The 21,108-nt window shown below is 33.8% G+C and overlaps 2 protein-coding genes across 3 annotated transcripts; one reads left to right on the plus strand and one right to left on the minus strand.

Annotated features, from left to right (window-relative positions):
* The first annotated feature begins 4,969 nt into the window (after positions 1 to 4,969).
* LOC110603586 lies at positions 4,970 to 6,418 on the plus strand. The gene has a single exon (XM_021741353.2). It carries the CDS (start codon positions 5,038 to 5,040, stop codon positions 6,202 to 6,204), a length of 1,167 nt encoding a protein of 388 aa, XP_021597045.1. The 5' UTR covers positions 4,970 to 5,037; the 3' UTR covers positions 6,205 to 6,418.
* Positions 6,419 to 10,324: 3,906 nt separating this feature from the next.
* Positions 10,325 to 13,176, minus strand: LOC110603587 (deSI-like protein At4g17486). Of its 2 annotated transcripts, none has more exons than XM_021741356.2 (3): positions 12,625 to 13,176; positions 11,746 to 11,922; positions 10,325 to 10,833 (listed from the first exon to the last, which is right to left on the minus strand). In XM_021741356.2, the coding sequence occupies exons 1-3, from the start codon at positions 12,761 to 12,763 to the stop codon at positions 10,595 to 10,597; spliced, it is 555 nt and encodes a 184-aa protein (XP_021597048.1). In that variant the 5' UTR covers positions 12,764 to 13,176; the 3' UTR covers positions 10,325 to 10,594. The 2 variants fall into 2 exon arrangements, with proteins under 2 accessions (XP_021597048.1, XP_021597046.1); XM_021741354.2 differs by having other exon boundaries at positions 11,635 to 11,922; positions 12,625 to 13,169.
* Positions 13,177 to 21,108: the final 7,932 nt, after the last annotated feature.

The following is a 21,108-nucleotide window of genomic DNA, read 5'->3' on the forward strand; positions in this document are numbered from 1 at the left end:
GATTAATCTTCTTTCTACTCAATTTTGAGCTCCATCACTGAGTATCAATGTCTAATAATTTTAGCTCAATAATTTTCTTTAACTTAATTAGTAAGCCAAATTATGCTAATTCAATCCAATATTACCTTAAGAAAAGATAATTAAAAGAAATATTAACTTACAATTAAAAAACTTTGTGTTATTTAATTACTCCATAATTACTTATTGATATTATATAATAATCGTTTAAAATAGGCCATGAACTCTCGCTATAAAATATGACTATGTGGTAAGTGTATGATGAGTTGATATTCAGTTTCACTCATGAAAAAAAGATATGGACACAGTATTATTCGATTCTTTATAAAGATTCGTTCTCTCCTGAATAAGTTAAGTTTTCACATAAAATTACTATTAGCAAAAACAATCTAGCAGATACCAATTACACCTGTAATTATGGAATTTCCGATCAATTAGCCGGTGGGATCTCCTACCGATTAGCTGGTGATCCCACCGAATTTTCAGGAGAAGCAATAATTAACTTCATTTCCTTATGGTATAAAAGCTAATAATCGCAGAGATAAGGTACACAATTCTTACACAACTACTATTGAGTTCTGAGCAATCTCTTATACTCTCCCTATTATTTAATTTACTGACTTAAGCGTTGGAGTGGCTGTCGTAGGTGTCAACCACCTCGCATTCTCTTTCTTGCAGATTGACCAATCGCGGAACAGCTCTGTGTCAGCCACATCATCAGCTTTGTTTCAACAACATCATTTAATTCCATTGCCAGAAAATCCATTGAAATCCCTCTGATTTATTTTGATTAAAATCAATCTTTTATCCCCTTTCTCTTAAAAAGAAATCTCTGTTTTCTCTTTTCTAAAGTGGTCGGCAATTTGCGAGCTACTGCTAAGGTTGCTACTAATGAGAGTGCTATCATTTCTTCCACTTCTGGAAGTAGACAAAACACACCCTCTATGGTCAACGAAACAGATCTCAACAATTTGAATAATGAACAAATACTCTAATACATCAGAAGGTCGCAGGCTACTCTCGAGTAATATAAAGCTCGGGAGGAGGCCTCATTCACAAATCCCAGGATAAAGGAGGAAGCCTCCGTTGAAATTCCAAGGACTCGGACAGAAGCAATCCATATGCAGTCCAAAGGGAAGACCAAGCTCGAAGAAGAGGAATCATCAGATGAGGCTCCGAAGGATGTCGACTTGAAGCTGGTACGAGCTGTTCAAAGGCACCCAAAGGAGCAGGAAGAGGACTTTAGCCTAGACGATACCTCGCCCTTGTCAAAAGAGATCCTAACAGAGACTTTTTTTGCCAAGTTCAAACTCCCAAATTTGGATAAATATGACGGAGCAACATATTCTAGGAGTCACCTAGCGATCTTTAGAACAACAATGCAGTTTTAGGATATCAACGATTTTGTGTCGTGCCGAGTGTTCCCTTCCACACTCACAGGTATGGCTCAGAAATGGTACTAACATCTGAGCTCAGGTTCAATTCAAAACTTTACATAATTTCCTATGTTGTTTAGATCCAGGTTTATTACTTGCATACCTTCTAAAAAAATTCCTCTGACTTACGGAAGGTTCGCTAAGGAGAGAGCGAGACTTTGAAGAGATTTATCTCACGATTCAATGCTAAAGCAACATAGGTAAAAGAATTAAAATATGAGATAGCATGTGAAGCATGAAAAAAAGGAACGTGCAACATGAAGTTCATAGATTCTTTAATCAAGAACTCATCCGCTATTTACCAACAGTTAATGGACAAATTTCAGAAGTACATAAGACTAGATGATGAAGTCCAGGCGTTACGAAATGACAAGAGGACAAGTAAAAAGCAACTCAAAATCCAAAAAGGCAAATATATGAAGAAAAAAATCGTTGGAGCTACCTAGTGTCCCAAGGAAGAAGCGATCGAGGTAAGTATAAGAATTACACTCCACTGAATGACTCATGAACACATATTTTAAGGTGGATTAGGAAAATTGACAAGGAAGTTAGATGACCTCCCCAGCTTAACCTTGAGAAAGCTGGAAGGCGAGATAAGACCAAGTATTGTCGTTTTCACAAAGACCCTGGACATACAACGAAGAAGCCGACAGCTGAAAGACGAGATTGAGAGGTTAATGAGGGATCGCACACTTCAAAAGTTTACTAGAAAGAATAGAGAAGAAAAGAGGTCAGAACTTGAGGTAAGAACACCAGTCAATCCTGATGAAAATAAACCCGTAGAGGTCACTCATGTAATTGCAGGAGTACCGAGTGGTAATAAGGATCTATAGAAGCAAAATGTCACAGATATTTAGCTCCTAAGTCAAACTCCGAGTTTTGAGATTGGTCAAATTAGATGACCGAGTCTTTTATTTATTCTTGAAAGAATGTTTATATTATAAATAAAACTATGATGTATTCTTCAAATCTTTTTTTAATATGAAAATAAAAAATGTTGGGTGGATGAAAGCGTGAAGACAAGAACAAAGATTATAAGATGGGTATCTTCCAGGCACACGACCGGGTGTCAGTTTCGACGAACTAAGGCATTTCATGCCAAAGCCACAAGGCAGGTTTCCACCAAGCTCATGATCGGGTGTTAATCCCATAAATTAAGGCATTTCATGCCAAGGCCATAAGGCGAAAATCTTCTAGAAATTAATCATTTTCTAGCAAAGGTAATAATTACCAAGTTCTCTTTTACCCGAGTGTTAACTCCTTAGCAATTTTTTAGAAATTATTATTTAGTTATGGTTGGACGAGAGTTATGGTCGAGTATCGAGCATGTAAGCACTTAACGAAAATAATAACATAAAGTATAAAAGAAAAGATTCTTCATTAAACATAAGGCAATCGTCATCTATAGGCAGGAGCAGACAAAACGACGCGAGTACAGAAAACCAATCTAAACAGGTCACGTACGCCAAATTGTAAAGACAATTGTCACCTTCGAATATGGAGAATTGAAGACCAGTGGAGGGACATCTGATGTTACACAACAATCATCCAAAATAAGCTATGAGCGATCACTATAAGACAGAGTCACGTGACAAAAATCTGATAAACCGACACTCGGTCCCACCGTGGAAAGGAAGACCTGACACCATAGTACCCGGTTTTTCATACAGACTCACCCTTTCATGAATAAGTCGAGTGTTCAATAAAATTATTATTAGCAGGAAATAAATCCAACAGATATCCATTACACATGTAATCACGGGATCTCTAATCAATTAGTCGGTGGAATCTCTTATCAATTAGCCGGTGATCCCACCGAATTTTCAGGAGATGTAATAATTAATTTTCTTATAGTATAAAATCTAATAATTACATAGACTAATGTGTACAGTTCTTATACAACTACTCTTAAATTTTAAGTAATTCTTTATATTCGTCTTATTTTTTAATTTATTGGTTTGGGCATAAGTGCCACTAACTTATTTTTTTTTTACAAATTGAACAATTACATTACAGTTTTATTTCATTCAAATTATCCATTTTATTTGAGCAAAAATCAAGGCTGTCAAAATTTGAAGGGGAGAAAGTCAAACGATGCTGTAATTTAATTGCATGAGAGGCTTTAAGAGTATAAAATCTTAAAATCATGTTTTATTAAGTTAAAAAAATTATGGGTAAATTTTAAACATTTGATTTGATGAAAAAGAGTACAGACACAAATTGCCCACTAATTTAGGGGACACGTCTCTATATAGTTAATTAATCACAAATTAAATTAGCTGTCAGACTCTTCCTTTCTCCATCGCTAATTTTACCAACAAAAAAATAAATTAAATACCTAGAAAACTAATTAAGGAATTAAATCTCTAATTATAAAAATATTTTAGAAAATTTTTAAAGTTTTATTCTTAAAATTTGATTTAAATTTAAATTTTCATAATTGTTAATATATCTGTATGAAAAAGGAATAATTAGTGGCCTTAACAATTATGTGATTTTTGAATTAATCAACTTTATTGTATATTGATTTTTGAATTAATCAAATATTCTTATCATTTTTAAATACTATAGTATATGCGAAGTATGAAATTAGAACTGAAATGTTATAATTGATAATTTTAAAACGCAATTAATAAAGAAAAAAAATCTGCTTTCAAAAAAAAAAAAAGAAAAAAAATCAATTGAATAATTAATAATATTAGCATAAATGGAAATTAATATTTATTATGGTGTTTAGCACCTTAATTAGCAAATAATCTTTTTATGATACGATAAGATAAGAAGTGATTGATTGGATGCGCTGTTTGTAGCTTCCTTATTTAGGAGATGACTTGTGTATAACTCGTTTGACGTGCAAATGTTCCTTATAATTTTTTTTTTTAAAAAAAAATAACCCCACTGGACCTGTAGTCAATTAATTAATTAATTAATTTTTATTTTATATTTTCATAAAATAGATAAAAGTTATTTAATTTCTAGATTTCGTGTTAAAATAATTTCTTTTAAATAAAATAACTATTTTTATTATTTTTTTTATCATTTTAATGGTAAATTAATTATTATAATAAAACAACCGATTTCAAGTTGAATCGGGCCGTAACCATGCTCAAGTAGATGCATGCACGAGTAATTAGGTGGATGGTAACAACGTGAAGGACACTCCCCAAGACAGATGGGAAAATTTTGCCCCTTTGTAAGGACAACCAAACTCTTCCAAAGTCTAACCTACCTTTTTCAACGATGCCTAAATCACACTGATCTCCAACCTTCAATATTAATAATTATCATTTTATTAAGAATTCGTTTATGATCCAATGTAAATAAAATTGTTCTTTATTTTTATAAAAAAAAAATTGCAGGTAATTAAGTGGAGTATATGGAAATATATGTAAATAACTACCTAGGTGATTTGGTTTGAAAGGAAGTCTTCAATGTATCTAAGTGGTTAAAGTCTCCTCTCCTTGCATATCCTCTTTACAACTTCACATATATATATATATATCCATCTATCCTCTCTAAACCCTTCAAAACCTCATATCTTCTCACCCATCGGTCTACCTTTAACCCCCTCTAAACAACACAAATGTCCCACCACTCCTCCCCCTTTCCCTCTTGCTTTCGCCCCTCCCCCACCACCTCTTCTTCCGACAACCACCATCCTCCACCTTCACCACCGCCCCCTACAACTTCTGGCAACTCCAATCTCGTCACTTGCCTCTACCAAACAGAGCTTGGCGTCTTCTCTCTTACATGGTCCCGCACCTTCCTCGGCCATTCTCTCCACCTCAACCTCCTCCCGGCTGATAGCACAAACTGCTCTCCGTTATATCTCTCCAACCCACCTTCTCTCTCTACCCTCTCTTTCAATCTCCATATCAAGCCCTTCATTTTTTGGAAAAGACATGGATCCAAGAAACTCCATATTGTCAACCAAGAAGCCAACACCTCCACTGCTCCGAAAATCCAAATCTATTGGGATCTGTCCAGGGCAAAGTTCGGATCCGGACCCGAACCCCAATCGGGATTCTACGTCGCCGTTGTTGTTGACCGAGAAATCATCCTTCTCGTTGGCGATTTGACCAAACAAGCTTGTGCGAAGACTAGAGCTAAAAGGCCAGAGAGATGCCAAGCTCTTGTTCTGAGGAGAGAGCATGTCTACGGCAACAGGGTCTACTCCACAAAGGCCAGATTTGGAGGCAAAAACAGAGATATTTCAATTGATTGCACCGTGAATAACGATGCAAGATTGTGTTTTAGCGTTGATAACAAGAGGGTTTTGCAGATAAAACGATTGAAGTGGAAATTTCGAGGGAATGAGAAAATTGAAGTAGATGGGGTGCCTATACAGGTCTCATGGGACGTCTACAACTGGCTATTTGAGGATATAAACAACAGCCATGCAGTGTTCATGTTCCGATTTGAGACTCCAGACAATGAAGACGAAGAAGAAGAGGAACACGAAAGACAAACTGAAAGCACAGAAATATGCAGTGGGCAAGATGGGAAAAACAGTATGGTTCCATGGCAACAAAATCCATTTAATAGTTTCGGAATGAGTGGAATAGAATGGAGGAAGAGGAGAAGGAATTTGATGAAGACGACAAGGAGCTCATCTTCGTCGTCGATTTCGATGTCATCTGCATCTTCAGGGGGCGGCTCTTCGTCCATAATGGAATGGGCAAGCACCGAGGAGAATGAGCTGAGTGCCCCTATTGGCTTCTCTCTGCTTGTTTACGCCTGGAGAAAATGAACGATTTGTGGTCTTCTCTAATTTTCCGGTAACGATAATTAAAGTTTCAATTTTTTTTTGGTTGTTGTTGGTGAGATGTGACTAACCCATTTGTTAATGAACATAGTAATTACAGATTAATGAATCATTAGAGCAACATAACTGATTATTATTACATTGTTAGACGTATGATGTAATGTGAGATTGATGAATGAAAATACGGAGTATTCTTTTACGATGTGAGTTGTGTTGTGTGCGTGCGTGTAGAGTTGTTGTAATGAAGTTTCGGAGTAATGGGGCAAATAATAAAAGACAAAAAGCATGTGAGATGTGGGTCTGTTGGTGGAATACCAATTATCGTACGATTATAGAATCCAATATTGAAGCAGTTATGAACCGTAAATTCAGCTGAACAAAGTATTGGATCACACACACCCAAAAGAAAAAAAGTAGGTTTAGTTAAGAAGCTTAGACTTTGGACATCGTCTGAACAACACAACATTATGGTACCTGATGGGAAACGGCACCGAAAGAGCTGAGAAATAGTTTTATATATATTTGGACAGTAGGCGTAGAGCCATTTCATTTGACCACATGACTCTGTCTTGTTCTGATAAGTTTCAGTCTCTCGTGAATCCAAAGAATATTGTCAATTATTACCATTGTTACTTTTTTCTTCTTCCTTGTTTCCCTTCAAGGACGTTCTCAATCTCCAGTCTATCCAGACGGACATTTACTTCCTCTTTTCATTAATATTTAAATAAAAATTAGTGTAAAAGATTAATGCTAAATACATTTTTCATGTATAAATGGATGGAAATTTAATAATCGTAAAAAAAATGTGCCAATTTATCATCAATTCATAACACGAGGTTATTGCCTTTGTCTTTTTTCTTGGTTATATATTGGACAGAAGATGTGCGGCTCATTTGGAAAAAAAAACACGAAACTCATCCTAAGCGAGGATTCCTAACCCATCAACCGAACAAATTAAATTAATGAAACGACATGAACCACCAAACCTGCAAGAAAGGATCAGCATGAATGATTGGAAATGGAATCATGTTAAGGTGAATTTGCTACAAATTCCACAACAACCAACATTAATTTATAAGGATGCAAGTAATAATTAAGTATCTTCTCTACTTAATTGCTCATTCCAACCACCTCACCATCTTACACTTTCAAAACTATAGTTGTGTGCTTGCTCTTCCTTATTCTAATCAAGTTTTCACTGCTTTAAAATATCAAATGCTGCGGCTTTTTCTTTTTTAAAAAAATCACTTTTCTTTTTCAGAAATATTAAATTATAAAGCATGATTTAAAATAAAATTTCATACGTATTGTGCAGTTATAAATATTTTTAATGTGACATTATATAATTTCTAAATGTTATCAATGCAAAATTAATAACAAATAATCATACATAAAAATAATTGTTAACAAGTATAATATTGTATTATTAAAAAAACCGAAAAATATATCGCCCCATCTTTTTTTTTTTTTTTTTTTTTGGAAATAATATGGACCATTAGTTAATTTGCCTGTTAGTTGCAACAACTGTTAGGACAATGAAGGCATTACCTTCTTGTCCATTTTCTCACCCAATAGGAAAACAATTTAATTAAACTCTTGTCCTTCCAAAAATATCGCTCAATGCTAGGACCAAACCATATTCCGTTCAAATAATTTATCAACTTAAATTAATTTATAAATTCGATTGATTTTATATTTTATATTTTATTTTAATTAAAAAAAATACTCCTTAATTTTATAGTTTACTCATACAGAAAGAATAGTTTACTCTTTAAATTGAAAAAAAGGAAAAAAATCGATCCATCAATATGGATTTTTTAAAATTGTAAAATTTCATAAAAATTGAATTTAAAGAAAAAAAAAAAAAGGTTGCCCATCGGCAGAGACTTTGAACGAGTAAAAAGCCGAAAGGAAGGGGGTCGTGCAATGCAGGTGTTAAGAAGTAATTGCATGTGCACATAAGATATGTTTGGGGGGTGGGTCGTTCGTTGTCGGTTTTTGATTATTAATAATTACAGCCGACAAACACGACTTTAAGTTTAACTGCTTAAACAAACTTCCATTTCTCGTCCACAGCAACATTAAACTAATTAAACTCCCAATTATTTCCCTAATTAATCTCTTTACGATAATCCCATTTGCTTGGCTACGTGTTTGCTAATCAACTATTTTCTTTTTTAAAAGTCTGTTCATAGTAATAATTATTTTCAAAATATCATCAGAATAACAACATTTTCTGTAAATAACAATAAATATATATAAATAGAGAGCCCACCATGTTGCTCTATTGGAAAACCCAAAAACCACAGACAAAGCCCAAGCTGGCAGCCTCTGCATCATATATTAACTTTTTGTTTTTTGTTTTTCAGTTTAGATGGAAATTCGGTGGGCCAGGTAAATGATGATAAATAAATAAATAAATTTTTTTTTTTTTAGAAAAAAAAAATCAAAGGTAAAGAGAAATTAATTATAATTATACTTAAAGTAATGATAAACCTTAAACCAAGTGGGGGGGGGGGGCATTTCGAGTAGTTATTAAGGTGGTCCAGTGATGGGAGCATGTAAGCTTAATCCACATCATCCCAACCCCACAGTGAAGAAGATTCCCTCTATGGGACCATTTTAATTTTAATTTTAATTTTATAACAGGAGAAATCGGGGACCAGAGAAGCCATGTAAACTGCTGCAACGGTAAATTTAGAGCGAAACCAAATGTATTTTAAAAAATATATATTATAAATAAATTAATGAAACACAATATTTTCAAAGTGTAAGTATAAATAAACTTTGAAGCGGTTGATACCACAATAGAAATATGTGTTTATTTAGGAGTTTTGAGGATTTTACCCTAATGTAAAAGCAAAGAAGAAAGAATAAGATGGCTGATGGGTTCTTAGGTGATTGGTGTGAATGAGAAAAGGGAGTTTAGAGGTAAGAGAAGAGTGAGCAAAATGAAAATTTGACATGGAACAAGAGAGACTACTAGCTATGGGAGGTTATGGATATGGTGATTATTGTGGAAATGATGAGGGTTAAAGTCGTCCAACTGGATATGGGGAGAGTTCTTAGGCTATTGGGATGGGATGAGAAAAGGGGAGATTGAGAGAAGAAGAAGGGTGCAAGTCAAAAGGAGAGAAGGAAAAGAAGAGTATTTTTGTACGAGCAAAATGATTTTCGTAGAAAATTTTTTTTATTGTGCAGTTATAATGTTAAAAAGTAAAAATATTGATAAATTTATATATAATAATATGAATAAAATTCTCAAAATTCAATTTCTAATATAAATTTATTGGAGAGAAATTTAAACGTTAATTCTGGTTATAAGGTATGTGATCTAATGGAGGATGATTTACATATTTTGATTTTCTTTTCTGTGGCTTTGAGTGTTGGAATATTTTAGATTTTTATATTTCTTTATAATCCATTTTTAATACTTTTAATTTGAATCTATTTATTCTAAATTTTTTAAATATTTTTTTACACAATAAGAAATGTGCAACTCTTTAGAGTTCAAGAAATGGAAAAAATTTTCATCTTTACAAGTTATTTGACTAATAGAATATCTCTTGTTATTCTAGAAAGTGTTCAATTACAATACAAAATAGTGAAGTGTGTGTCTGATCTTTCATCTATCACTCAATAGTATATGTTTGGTATATGGAGATTTAAATATAATGTGAATACAGGAGTTTTTAATTATTCTGAAAACTGTTAGTTTTGTGGTTATTCTCCTTGATGTCTCTGATCTTTTATTGCGGCTTTTTTAGGTCATTCTTGGAATAATATTTGGTCTAAAATGTCAAGATCTATGATTTCTGCGAATCTCTTCTATGACTTTCTAATTTTAATAGGAGTCTTATAGATATTGAATAATGTTTTGATTTCTGATGCTATTCTAGTATTTTTCACTTAATATTTTAGATGGTTTTGGAGAGACATACTAATATTGATTAAAATAGATCTATTATATTAAATTTTTTTCTGAATTTAATTAATAAAATTACACTTAACAAAAAAATTCTCAAAATCTAAAAAATTATTTACATTAGTATTGTCTTCTTTTATCTCGACTCTCAAAAATTATCCACTTGAGAAGCAGAATACATGTGATAAAGGAACCATTTTCCATTCCTTGGAAATAACAGTTATATTTACATGTAGAACGATGCATATCGTCAGCTGTTTAGGCAACCCGGAAAAAAAGCAAAAAAGAAAAAAGGGATTAAAAAAAAAAACAAGATAGCATGACAGGGTAAAAATGAAATTTGCAATTTTGCCCTATCGATAGTTGATTTTTTATATATATATAAAAAAAAATCTATAATCCTAAAGAAAATTGGAAAACTGGAACCCATTAAAACTTCAAGGTCAATGATTATGTGGTAGGAGGATCATGAACTAATGTCTGGGGAAGGCAATATCTTTGTCTATCAGAACCTGAGGTACAAGGCGTCAATGCAGGTGTAGGTACCGCATTAGGAGTAGTAGATACTATCCTACTAGAACGGCTTCTCAGTTTCTTCTTATCTCCGTCTTGCCCGTTAGTTTGTGATTTAACTTGGCGAACCCTAGATTCGTTCAATTCAGCCGGCAGGACACAGTTGCAAAGAAGACCTATAAGTTCATCAAGCACAAAATATAACAACAATATGAGTTCACTAGTGAGGAAAAAAAGGGGACTTCAACAACAGGTTTATAAGGGAAAAGTAAACAAATAAATGCTTGAAGCAACGTTGAAGACTTAAAACTCCTCCCTAATTGTTGAAGATGACCCATAACTTTTGGGAACACTTCAGAGGGCACACAGCCATACCTCAATGTAATAAAATGACTTAAAATTATGCAAATCAATGTGATGAGCCATATTATGCACTCTACTGGTAACCCAATCCAACAATTGCCTTTCATTTTCTATTCCTAATTTGCATACTTCAGTTTATCCAACAAACATATAGCAAACACCCTTACAACAGAAGAATTGAAAAATTAAACGAAAATGAAATGGAGGAGGCAGAAAGAAGAAGAAAACAAATTGTGGGGCTGGCAAACTAGAAACCTCTACTAAATTGTGACACCGGGGGAAAAAACCGCTTCAAGGGTGCAAGACGACAAGACATAAACATTGTTTGAAGCCATTTTCAGAGGGAACATTACAGGAGCACTTGGCCATCTTGGTGACTACATGAACATTTTAGGGCACCGTCATAATGAATTTATGCCATGAATATGAGAAACCGGCAGCCGGAATGAAGTAAAAGTTGCAAAATGCAACATTTTCTTAATTTTTTTACAGGGCACATGCTTAAGACCTCAATTTTTGAGAACTAATGGTAATCAGTTTACGGACATGTAAAACAAAGTTAAGACAAAATAATGAGTTTTCAAGGATCAAAGTAAAATATAATAATATCCTACCTAAACGAGCAAGACGATTAACCCAACGAGGGATTGCTTTTCCAGTCAACTTGGTACACACATCATTACAGAAATGGTTGCAGTTCTTGGTGATGAGATGATAGCTATTACCAGGATAGTCTTGAGATAGCTTCTCCATAAATGAACGAACTTCTTTAGGACCAAGATCTGTTCTTCCAATCAACATTGATTTTCTGAAACTGAAACCAGGGCATTGCCTTGGTTCGACCTCAAAGATCCCTGTGCTTGCGTGATCATGTGCTCCAAAACCATATTCCACTCCGTGAACTACAGAAGCGTAAAAACATAGAAATCATCTCAACCAAAAGACCCCAACTTTTAATTAATTTAAAAGAAGCTAACAGGGGAATAGCAGAAGAGAAAGCCAAGCAAAACAAACAATGTTAAGTTTCCAGAACCAGCTTAACAATTTTAAAAACCCACTAATTTATTTGAGCTCGGTGGTCACATGATATTTTACAGGTAGCAAACAAATTTCTTCATATTTTACAGGTACCAAACAAATTTGTTTAAAATAATACAAATAACAACACTCGCTGGCCTAATTTCAATTCCTTTGACACCAAATCTCAACGAACAAAGCTAAGCAGAAAATACAGAACTATTAATTAGGAAACTATGGTTTGACCATAGAATTTTTCCTTCATTTTTATTTTTTCAAAAAATGTGATGTGGGAATGATTACGTTCCCACTAGTCTAAAAATTTTCTGCCCTAAGCCATAAAATAACAGATATACAGGACAAAGAGGGAAACAACAATTAATAATCCTCAAAATGAAAATTGAATTTCCTTTCAGTTTCCCTCAATCCAAACACTGGAACAAGCTTGCTCCGGACGCAGATCTGAGATAAGAATTATCATTAAAAAAAAAAAACAAAAGAAAAACACAACAACAATGAAATCGGAACAGAAATTGAAGCACCTAATTGAAGAAACCACAAAAAAATGAAAGAAAAATAATTCAAACCTTGCACACCAGAATGGTAGATCCCGAGGCCAACCCAGTAAGCATAACCATTAATCGTAGTCAAATCATAGACATTCAAGTAAACCGGCACCGTACCGGTCTTCTTCTTCCGGGGCAGCGGTACCATCTTACATAACATGTCTTTTGTTTTGGAGCTCTGCTGCTTCTAAATCTGGGGAAAAGGTTCCAAAAATGATAAAACAGAGATGAGAAAATATAAAATATTAATTTCTTTTTGACATGATAGTTGGAATTTGATCCGGAGAAACTTCGCTTCCGCGAAACGCCACCGGACCGACAACTTTAGAGGGAATCAAGAAATTTCGAGGAATTTCAGGGGTCAGATTGGGAATCGAGATTCTCTTAATTTATTATTAATTTTTTTCTTCCTTTGAGGAATTCGTGTAAATTCAATGGAGGAGGAGAAGAAGAATCTTCCGCTTAGGTTCCACCGGCGGGGAAAAGCGTCCGCATTCTCGCTTGGCCCTCCATTTTCGTTTCTTATGCGGAGGGGAGAGGATAGATGTTATCTGATGTGCAATTAAGAAATTATTAATTAATAAGATTTTAATTTGGAAAAGAAAATAAAAAGGAGTGGGAGTGATTAATTAACGCAGATACTATTTAGCTATTCTTTCTTTCCCCTTTTTAGCCTATCCAATTATAACACCATTACTATTATGAATCTACATAATCCATTATCACAGGAAATTTAATTTTTAAATTATTCTCCCTTCATTTTATTTTTTATCTTCATTTGTTTAAGATTATAAATGACTTTTTGAGATAATACTTTATTTATTTATTTTTAAAATATTTTTATGTAAATTCTATTTTTTAAAATAAATTAAACGTAACATTTTCTTATTATTTTAATAAATTTATGTATAAACAGATTTTTTATTCTAGTTTTGCTAATAATAATAATAATTTAATTTTAATTTTAAGCTTATAAAATATTTTCTTTGATACTAATACCGACCATTAAAAATGATCCATGAATCTATTATCACAAGATAGATTCATCATAGTAATAGTTGGGTAAAATCAAAGATGCGGTTCATCTAAAATAAAAAAGATTCAGACACTTTAACACTCGAATTATATTCATTTTTCTCCTAATAATAGTCTCGATGTAAAATTATTGTTATCAAATATAGTCTAATATATCCTCATTATATTTATGATCACGATATTTTCATCTAAATAATCAGCAATATCCCGTATCAAATAGACTGTTGAATTAACGCCCAATTATCAGAGAAATACCATACTCATTTTAATATCCTACAATATAAAAGGAAAAAAAATCATGTAAGTTATTTTTAAACCCTACAACTCTAAACATTTCATTATACTTTCTTCTCATTCGATTACTAATTTGAGTGTCATAGTAGCTGCAGCAACATTATTTTTAGGATAAAATGCAATTTAGTCCCTCTAGTTTAGTAAAACATAACCTTTCATCTATCTATTTTAAAAAATCGTCAATTTAATCGTTGTGATTTTTAAAAACTATGCCATTAGTCTCTTTCTTAGATCTTCAATTAAGTTACCGTTAGTTTTCAGTTTATAAATTAGTCAATAAAAAGTTGAATAGAAAATTTCTAAATTGCCCTCTAGGACTGTCATTCTTTTGGGACACGTTAGATGTACAACCACTAATACCACTCTTCATCCATCCTCTAAGAATCGGCCTCACCCTCTCCTTCTCAACTTCACTAAGATCAGGAGATTTCTCCTTACTAGATCCATTAGTATCCCCATTCCCATTCTGTGTGCCCAGCTGCTCATGTCACTCAGGTATAAATTCATTCTTACTCTCACTTGCATCCACCAAGCTTCCCGGATTCTCACTACCCCGACTCTCTAACATGTTTGTACTTGACATATTTGTATTGGACTACTCCATACTCTTTTGCTGTCTCATTCTCTCCCTCACTCTGTCTCGTACCCTATTCAATAAATGCTCATCCTCCAACTCCCGCCACATTTGAAGAATTGCAGATACCTGAGTAGTAGGCCATTCAACAACCCCCTATCTCCTTGAAGTGGGAGACTGCAACTCCCTCGAAAATGAGGAATCAAACATGGAAAATGTGGGCAAACCTGCAAGCGCCATCAACGCTAGTTAAAGGGCAATCTAGAAATTTTTTATTTAACTTTCTATTGATCAATTTATAAATTGAAGACCAACAATGACTTAACTGAAAATCTAACGGAAGGGATCAATAGTATAGTTTTTAAAAATCACAGTTATTAAATTGACAATTTTTTAAAAGAGAGAGACGAAATGTTATATTTTACTAAATTAAAGAGACTAAATTATAGTTTATCCTTATGATGTTGGCCATTGTTTCTATGATAATGGGTATTACTTTTTTAAATGCGTAAATGTTTGAAAATATAAAAAATTGAGTTTGTTTTTTAAATCATAAAAAAATTAGGTACTTTATAACATAGTTTCTAGTATTTAATAAAGTTCACAAGTTACTTTTCATTATTTTAATAAAAACTAATTTAATTCTTAAATTTCATTTTGGTAACAAAATATGTTTTATATTAAAATTCATAATTAAATTATAACGATTTAATTATTTGAGTTTATTTTTTATTATTTTAATTTTAATAATTTATAACGATTTAATTAATTTTAATAATAATTCAGTAATACAATAATATGAATATAGATGATACAATATAAAAATAAATAAAATTTAGTCTTTAATTACATTAATTACTCTCTCTATTTTATAATTTTTATTTATTTTATTTTTTTATATATATTAAAAAAATATTTTTTTATTAATTTTTTAATTATATCTATTTTAAAAATATTAAATTTCATTAAATATTAATAAAAATGTTGATTTTTTAAAATAAAATAAAATAATCAATTTGTATATTATTATAAAATTAAAAAAATAAACAATAATTTTAGTATAACTGTGTGGAGGGAATATTTTTTTATGAATATACTTATAAAACGATAATATTTTTCTTTTGAAACTGAATATAAAACTTATATATGTTTATAATAATTGAAACTGAACTCTAAAATTTATTTATCTCTCCAGTTTTTTTATTTTCTTTTGAACTGAACATAAAACGATAAAAAAAATTTTCTGTTTTTTTATAATATTTATTTTTTATACATTTAATAAAAAATTATTTATAAAGTCTTTAAAACTAAAGAGATAATATGAAGAGAAGAGTGGTCGCATGTATAAAAATAAATATCAGATAATTTTACTACTTTTTAACAAAGAAGTAGTAAAATTATTGTTTATTATTTTTCATTAAAATTAAATATATTAATTTTAAAAATAATGTAATTATTAAATAATTTTAACTAATTATATTTTTAATTTTATGTAAAAAATAATTATTAGTTTTTTATGGTGGCGAGGAAATATAATAATTTCCTGTAATTCAGTATGTTAATAATTTCTCACGAAGCCCTGGGGAGAAGGGGGGAGACATGATAAATAATTATAGGGAGTGGATGTCGGATAAGTAGGGGCCCACACACAGTCAAAATAATTATCTACTGCATAAAGATCCACGCTCGCGACGAGGTCGCATATCTAAGGCCCAGCGCTAAACACGTGCGTCTTTAAAGTCCAACGAATCGAACGTAGCCGCCGCACAAATGGCAAAACCATCTCAGCCTCTGTTTGGCTGGAGGAAACTGGAGGAGAAGAAAAATAATGGATAAAAATAAAAAAAGATTTTTTTTGGAAAAGGGAGGAAAGAAAAGTTTTTTTTTCTTTAATAGTAAATTTAAATAGAAAGAAAGAAAATAAAGAGAGAAAAAAAAATGATATGAGGGTAAAATAAATATTAGAGAAAAAGTTGGTTTTTAAATAGTAAACTACAATTTTAACCTAAATATTAAAAAATATAAAAAATGTAAAGATACATTTATAATAGGATAAACTGTAATTTAGTCTCTCTAATTTAGTGAAATGCAACATTTCGTCCCTCTGTTTTAAAAAATCTTTAATTTAGTTACTGTGATTTTTAAAAATTATGTCATTGGTTCCTCCCGTTAGATTTTCAGTTAAATCACCGTTAATTTTAATTAAAAGACTAAAATACCCATTCTCTCTCCTTCCTCTTCCTCTTCTTCTCCTTCTTCTTCTCCTTCCCGATCTTCTTCTTCTCCTTCCGTTAGGTTGTTGCTTTCATTAGCTTATTCGGTTCATCTCATCTATTGATGTCACTGAATTTGGAGGCATCTCACATCTCATCTTTTTCCTTGCAGGTTTAACCATCTTTGTAGAATCATTTTTTGAAGTTGCAAAGTCATCTTTCAGGATAACAGAACCAATAGAGGAATTTTCATTTGATCTCGAATAACTGACGTTTTTTTATGAAGTTACCACCTTTGATTCTAGTGGATAGGATTTAACAGCAACTTTTATGCGCTGCAAATCTTTCAGTGGCAGATTATTGTCTATTGAAATTTCATCATTTAGTTTCCCATTTTGATCAAGAGGAAATTCATGCTTGCTTTCACTGGTAAATTCCATTATAGAATCACTTTCTTGATTTTCAATGCTTTCCAGCGAAGAAGTCCCATTGTTGTGCATCCCGTTCCCAGATGGGAAATCATTCGCATTTCTATCCACAAGAAGCCCAATAGGATTGTTCAAACCCTCTTCTACAAAATCATCATTATCTCCTTCATTATCCACTGCAAGCTCAAAAGGATTGTTCAGGTCTTCATCCTCAGATGTAAAATCGCTGTCTGTGTCTCCACTCTTTTTCTGTGATTCACTGTCAATGTCTCCACTACCACTGTAAGCGATAGCATCTTTGACCACCACCCTATCAAGGATGTGACCTTTGGTAAAACTCGAAGTATCAACAGTGAGAGGATTGTGAACAATCAGAGACTTTGTGGAAGATTGTATGATTGGGAAGAGGAGGGAGACTTTGTGGAAGATTGTATGATTGGGAAGATGTAACGACCCCAAAATGGACCGTCACCGGCGCTAGGATTCAGGTCGGCTTAAGGCCGCCAGACCCGTAGCAAGCCTGCTATACTCTCTGTGTACCTGTAAAACTCATACATGATCATACATTTTTCTGTGAAAATAAAAACTCTTTTCTCTGTACCAAGGCTTAACCTATGCATGCACTATCTCTGTACTCTGTACTCTGTACTCTGTACTCAGTACTCTGTACTCTGTACTCTGTACTCAGTACTCTGTACTCTGTACTCAGTACTCTGTACTCTGTACCCCTGACTAGAGCTTGCTCTAGGTGGGTTATCTCATACCTGTTAAGCCTGGTTTTTCACATACAGTAAAACATATATACATAGCCAGATCATGTACAAAACACACATCACTAAGTCAAGCACATTTCTAACTTTATACACATCTATTACATCTCTTTAATATTACATGTCCACTCTAAGCTATTACAAATCTCTTTACTCTTTCTGTACTCTGCTGGACTGTCCCTGTACACTGAATACTGAACCTGCAAAACTGGGATTAAGGGAGTGGGATGAGCTCTATAGCCCAGTGAGTAGAACAGTAAAACATCTCAGTAAAATATGATCTCATGGAATGCACCATATCACAGACAAGCCACATCAAGAGTAAACCTGTCACCACATAGTCCCAGTAACTCTGTGCCAGGGCGTAGAATCGAGCACCTGGTCTTCCTGTCATATATGTATATGTGTATATAACACCTCTGTACTTACCATTGCCAGGGCGTAGTCAAAGGCTCCTGGACTTTACTATATACCTGCCAGGGCCTAGTCAAAGGCTCCTGGACTTCTCTATACCTGCCAGGGCGTAGTCAAAGGCTCCTGGACTTCCTGTCTGCGACTATGGGATCATTCAGCATTTACCCACATCATCAAATAACAATGCAATGCAACATATTCGTGGATACTAATGCAATCAACCTATGGCATACTCGTGATGCATGAGATATGCTAAAACATTCCATTAGTACAAGATTAAGTTTAGTTCCACTCACCTCTGGCTAACTGGACTGACTCTGCAGGCTCTGGAGCAGAACTCACTGCTGCTCTCTCTGGTTCCTCTGGTCTGTACCTATACAGATAGACTGAAATGAGGGACCAAACTAGCTTATGACCAACTTTATTAAATTCCCCAAGAATCCCCTTACACGCACTCAACTATCCATACAAAGTATGCAAAGGAAAGCTGGACAGAACACTTTCGGCGGCAGGTTCGGCGGCCGAAAGTCCTCTCCAGAGACTTAAGCACCTTCGGCGGCCGAACTTCCACTTTCGGCTGCCGAACCCTTTCGGGGGCAAGTTTCGGGGGCCAAAAGGCACTCCAGAGACGAAAGTCTCTAACCTTCGGCAACACCTTCGGCGGCCGAACTTTCCTCCAGAGCCGAAAGTCCAAAAGCTCGGGGGCACGCTTGGGCAGCCGAAGCCACCTCCTCACACCTCTTCAGGGGTTCGGCGGCCGAAGGTACCTTTGGCGGCCGAACCTGAGTTCATCAGCAGGGCAGAAACTTGCCCTGCCTCTCGCCAAATGCACCAAACTCTTCTCCCACTTTACACCACACTTCCTCAACTTGCATACACTCATGTATATGCTCAAAGGGGTCAAAAACTACCTAAAAACCCCAAACACACAACACAAATAACACATAAAACCCCATAAACCCCATAAAACCTTCAAAAAACATAAAAACAAGCTCAGGATCTTCACTTACCTCTTGAAATCAAGAAGATGAACGATCCTAACGTGGAGTTTTGGAGCAACTTGCCTTCAAACTCTCCAAACTTCACAACTTTGAGTTTTTAACTTAAAACCTTCAAATAATCATGAAAACTAATCAAATCTTTGCATGATTTAATGAAAACATGAAGAAAGACTCACAAAGGACAGAGTTTCACCTCAGCAAGTGAAAGAAACGATGCTCTTACCGCTTCAACCGACTGAGGGCCATTTATAGGTGGCTGACCAGACCACCTTCGGCGGCCACACGTGAAACCGAAAGCCATGCATGTTCGGCGGCCGAACTTCAACTTCGGCGGTCGAACCTGGCTTTTCTGCCTTGGTTCATTTCACTCAAAAACTCATTTCCTTATGCTTTAAAACTATGAAACATACCAAAACATTATAGAAAAACATAACTCTAACCCTTCTAGAGACTTCCGACATCCCGGACTCCACCGGAAAGTAGAATTCCGCTGCCGGACGCTAGACGGGTATTACAGAAGAGGAGGGACGAAAGGTTTTTTAAAACAGAGGAGGAGGAGGAGGAGGAGGAGGAGGAGGAGGAAAAGAGAAGAAGAAGAAGAAGAAGAAGAAGGAGATCGGGAAGGAGAAGAAGAAGAAGAAGAAGAGGAAGAGGAAGAGGAAGGAGAGAGAAAGGGTATTTTAGTCTTTTAATTAAAATTAACGGTGATTTAACTGAAAATCTAACGGGAGGGACCAATGGCATAATTTTTAAAAATCACAGTGACTAAATTAAAGGTTTTTTAAAACAGAGGAACGAAAAGTTGTATTTCACTAAATTAGAGGGACTAAATTATAGTTTACCCTTTATAATAAAAGCCTTTCCTTCTATTATAAATCTAGAAGGTGGTCCATAACTATGTTAGAATGAGCTTTATGTTAAATCTAGAAGGTGGCTCCATAACTATGTTAGAATGAAAATGCTATGGGCCGATCTCCTTTCCTATGGTCATCATTTATGGTTTTGGAGGAAGTCTCTGATTGCATGTTTGCGGAGATGGTGGTTCCGGCCAGATGCAGATGGCATTGATTGTTTTGCGTGTTTGATTGATCTTTGTGAGTCCCATAGGCTTGTGCATGTATTGGCTTCTGTATTAGTCTTTTTTTGGTTTTATCCGGGGATTTTTGAATTTGTGTGGATTGATTGTGGCTGACTCTTACTGTTACGGTGACAATGGTGTGGTAGTGTGTATCGAGAAGTGGTATGCCAGTATGTCAATGCAGTGTAGAGAGCTTAATTTTAGTGCGGTGTCAGTTCATCACTATGTTGGGTTGCTCGAGATGGGTTGCTTTGTTTTGTTTAGGATTTTTCAGGTTTGATTTCCTGTTAACTTTGAGTTAAGAGCTTGATTTCTATTGTGGGGTTTCTCTTGTATAATGAGCCTGGTTTTAAATCAACTTAATGTAATTATTTACAAAAATCAACTTAATGTAATTATTTACGCGACAAAAAAAAAAAAAAAATCACATAATTAATTTTAAAATCATAATAAACTTACAAAATATTAATAACTTATTTGTTATATACAGTTTTTCTATCAACCTTGACTCTATAGCCATAAAATTATCTAAACAAATATCAAAATGTAAATCTCATAAATTATCGTAATTTGTTTATTAAATTATACACAAAATCATTATATCTGCATATATGATAACATAAATTAATATTTTATTTACTAAATTATACAAAATATCATTATATCTGCATATATAATAACATAAATTAATATTTTAT

This window comes from Manihot esculenta, chromosome 16, assembly GCF_001659605.2.
Source record: "Manihot esculenta cultivar AM560-2 chromosome 16, M.esculenta_v8, whole genome shotgun sequence".
Classification (NCBI taxonomy): Eukaryota; Viridiplantae; Streptophyta; class Magnoliopsida; order Malpighiales; family Euphorbiaceae; genus Manihot; species Manihot esculenta.

What these genes read in the sequence shown, in the direction of transcription:
- LOC110603586 (XM_021741353.2), top strand. Translation starts at nt 5,038, where the DNA reads ATGTCCCACCACTCCTCCCCCTTTCCCTCTTGCTTTCGCCCCTCCCCC.
- LOC110603587 (XM_021741354.2), bottom strand. Translation starts at nt 12,763, where the DNA reads ATGTTATGTAAGATGGTACCGCTGCCCCGGAAGAAGAAGACCGGTACG. An exon ending in CTACCATTCTGGTGTGCAAG is followed by an intron (nt 11,923 to 12,624) that starts GTTTGAATTATT and finishes ACGCTTCTGTAG; the next exon opens with TTCACGGAGTGGAATATGGT. An exon ending in TAATCGTCTTGCTCGTTTAG is followed by an intron (nt 10,834 to 11,634) that starts GTAGGATATTAT and finishes ATGAACTTATAG; the next exon opens with GTCTTCTTTGCAACTGTGTC.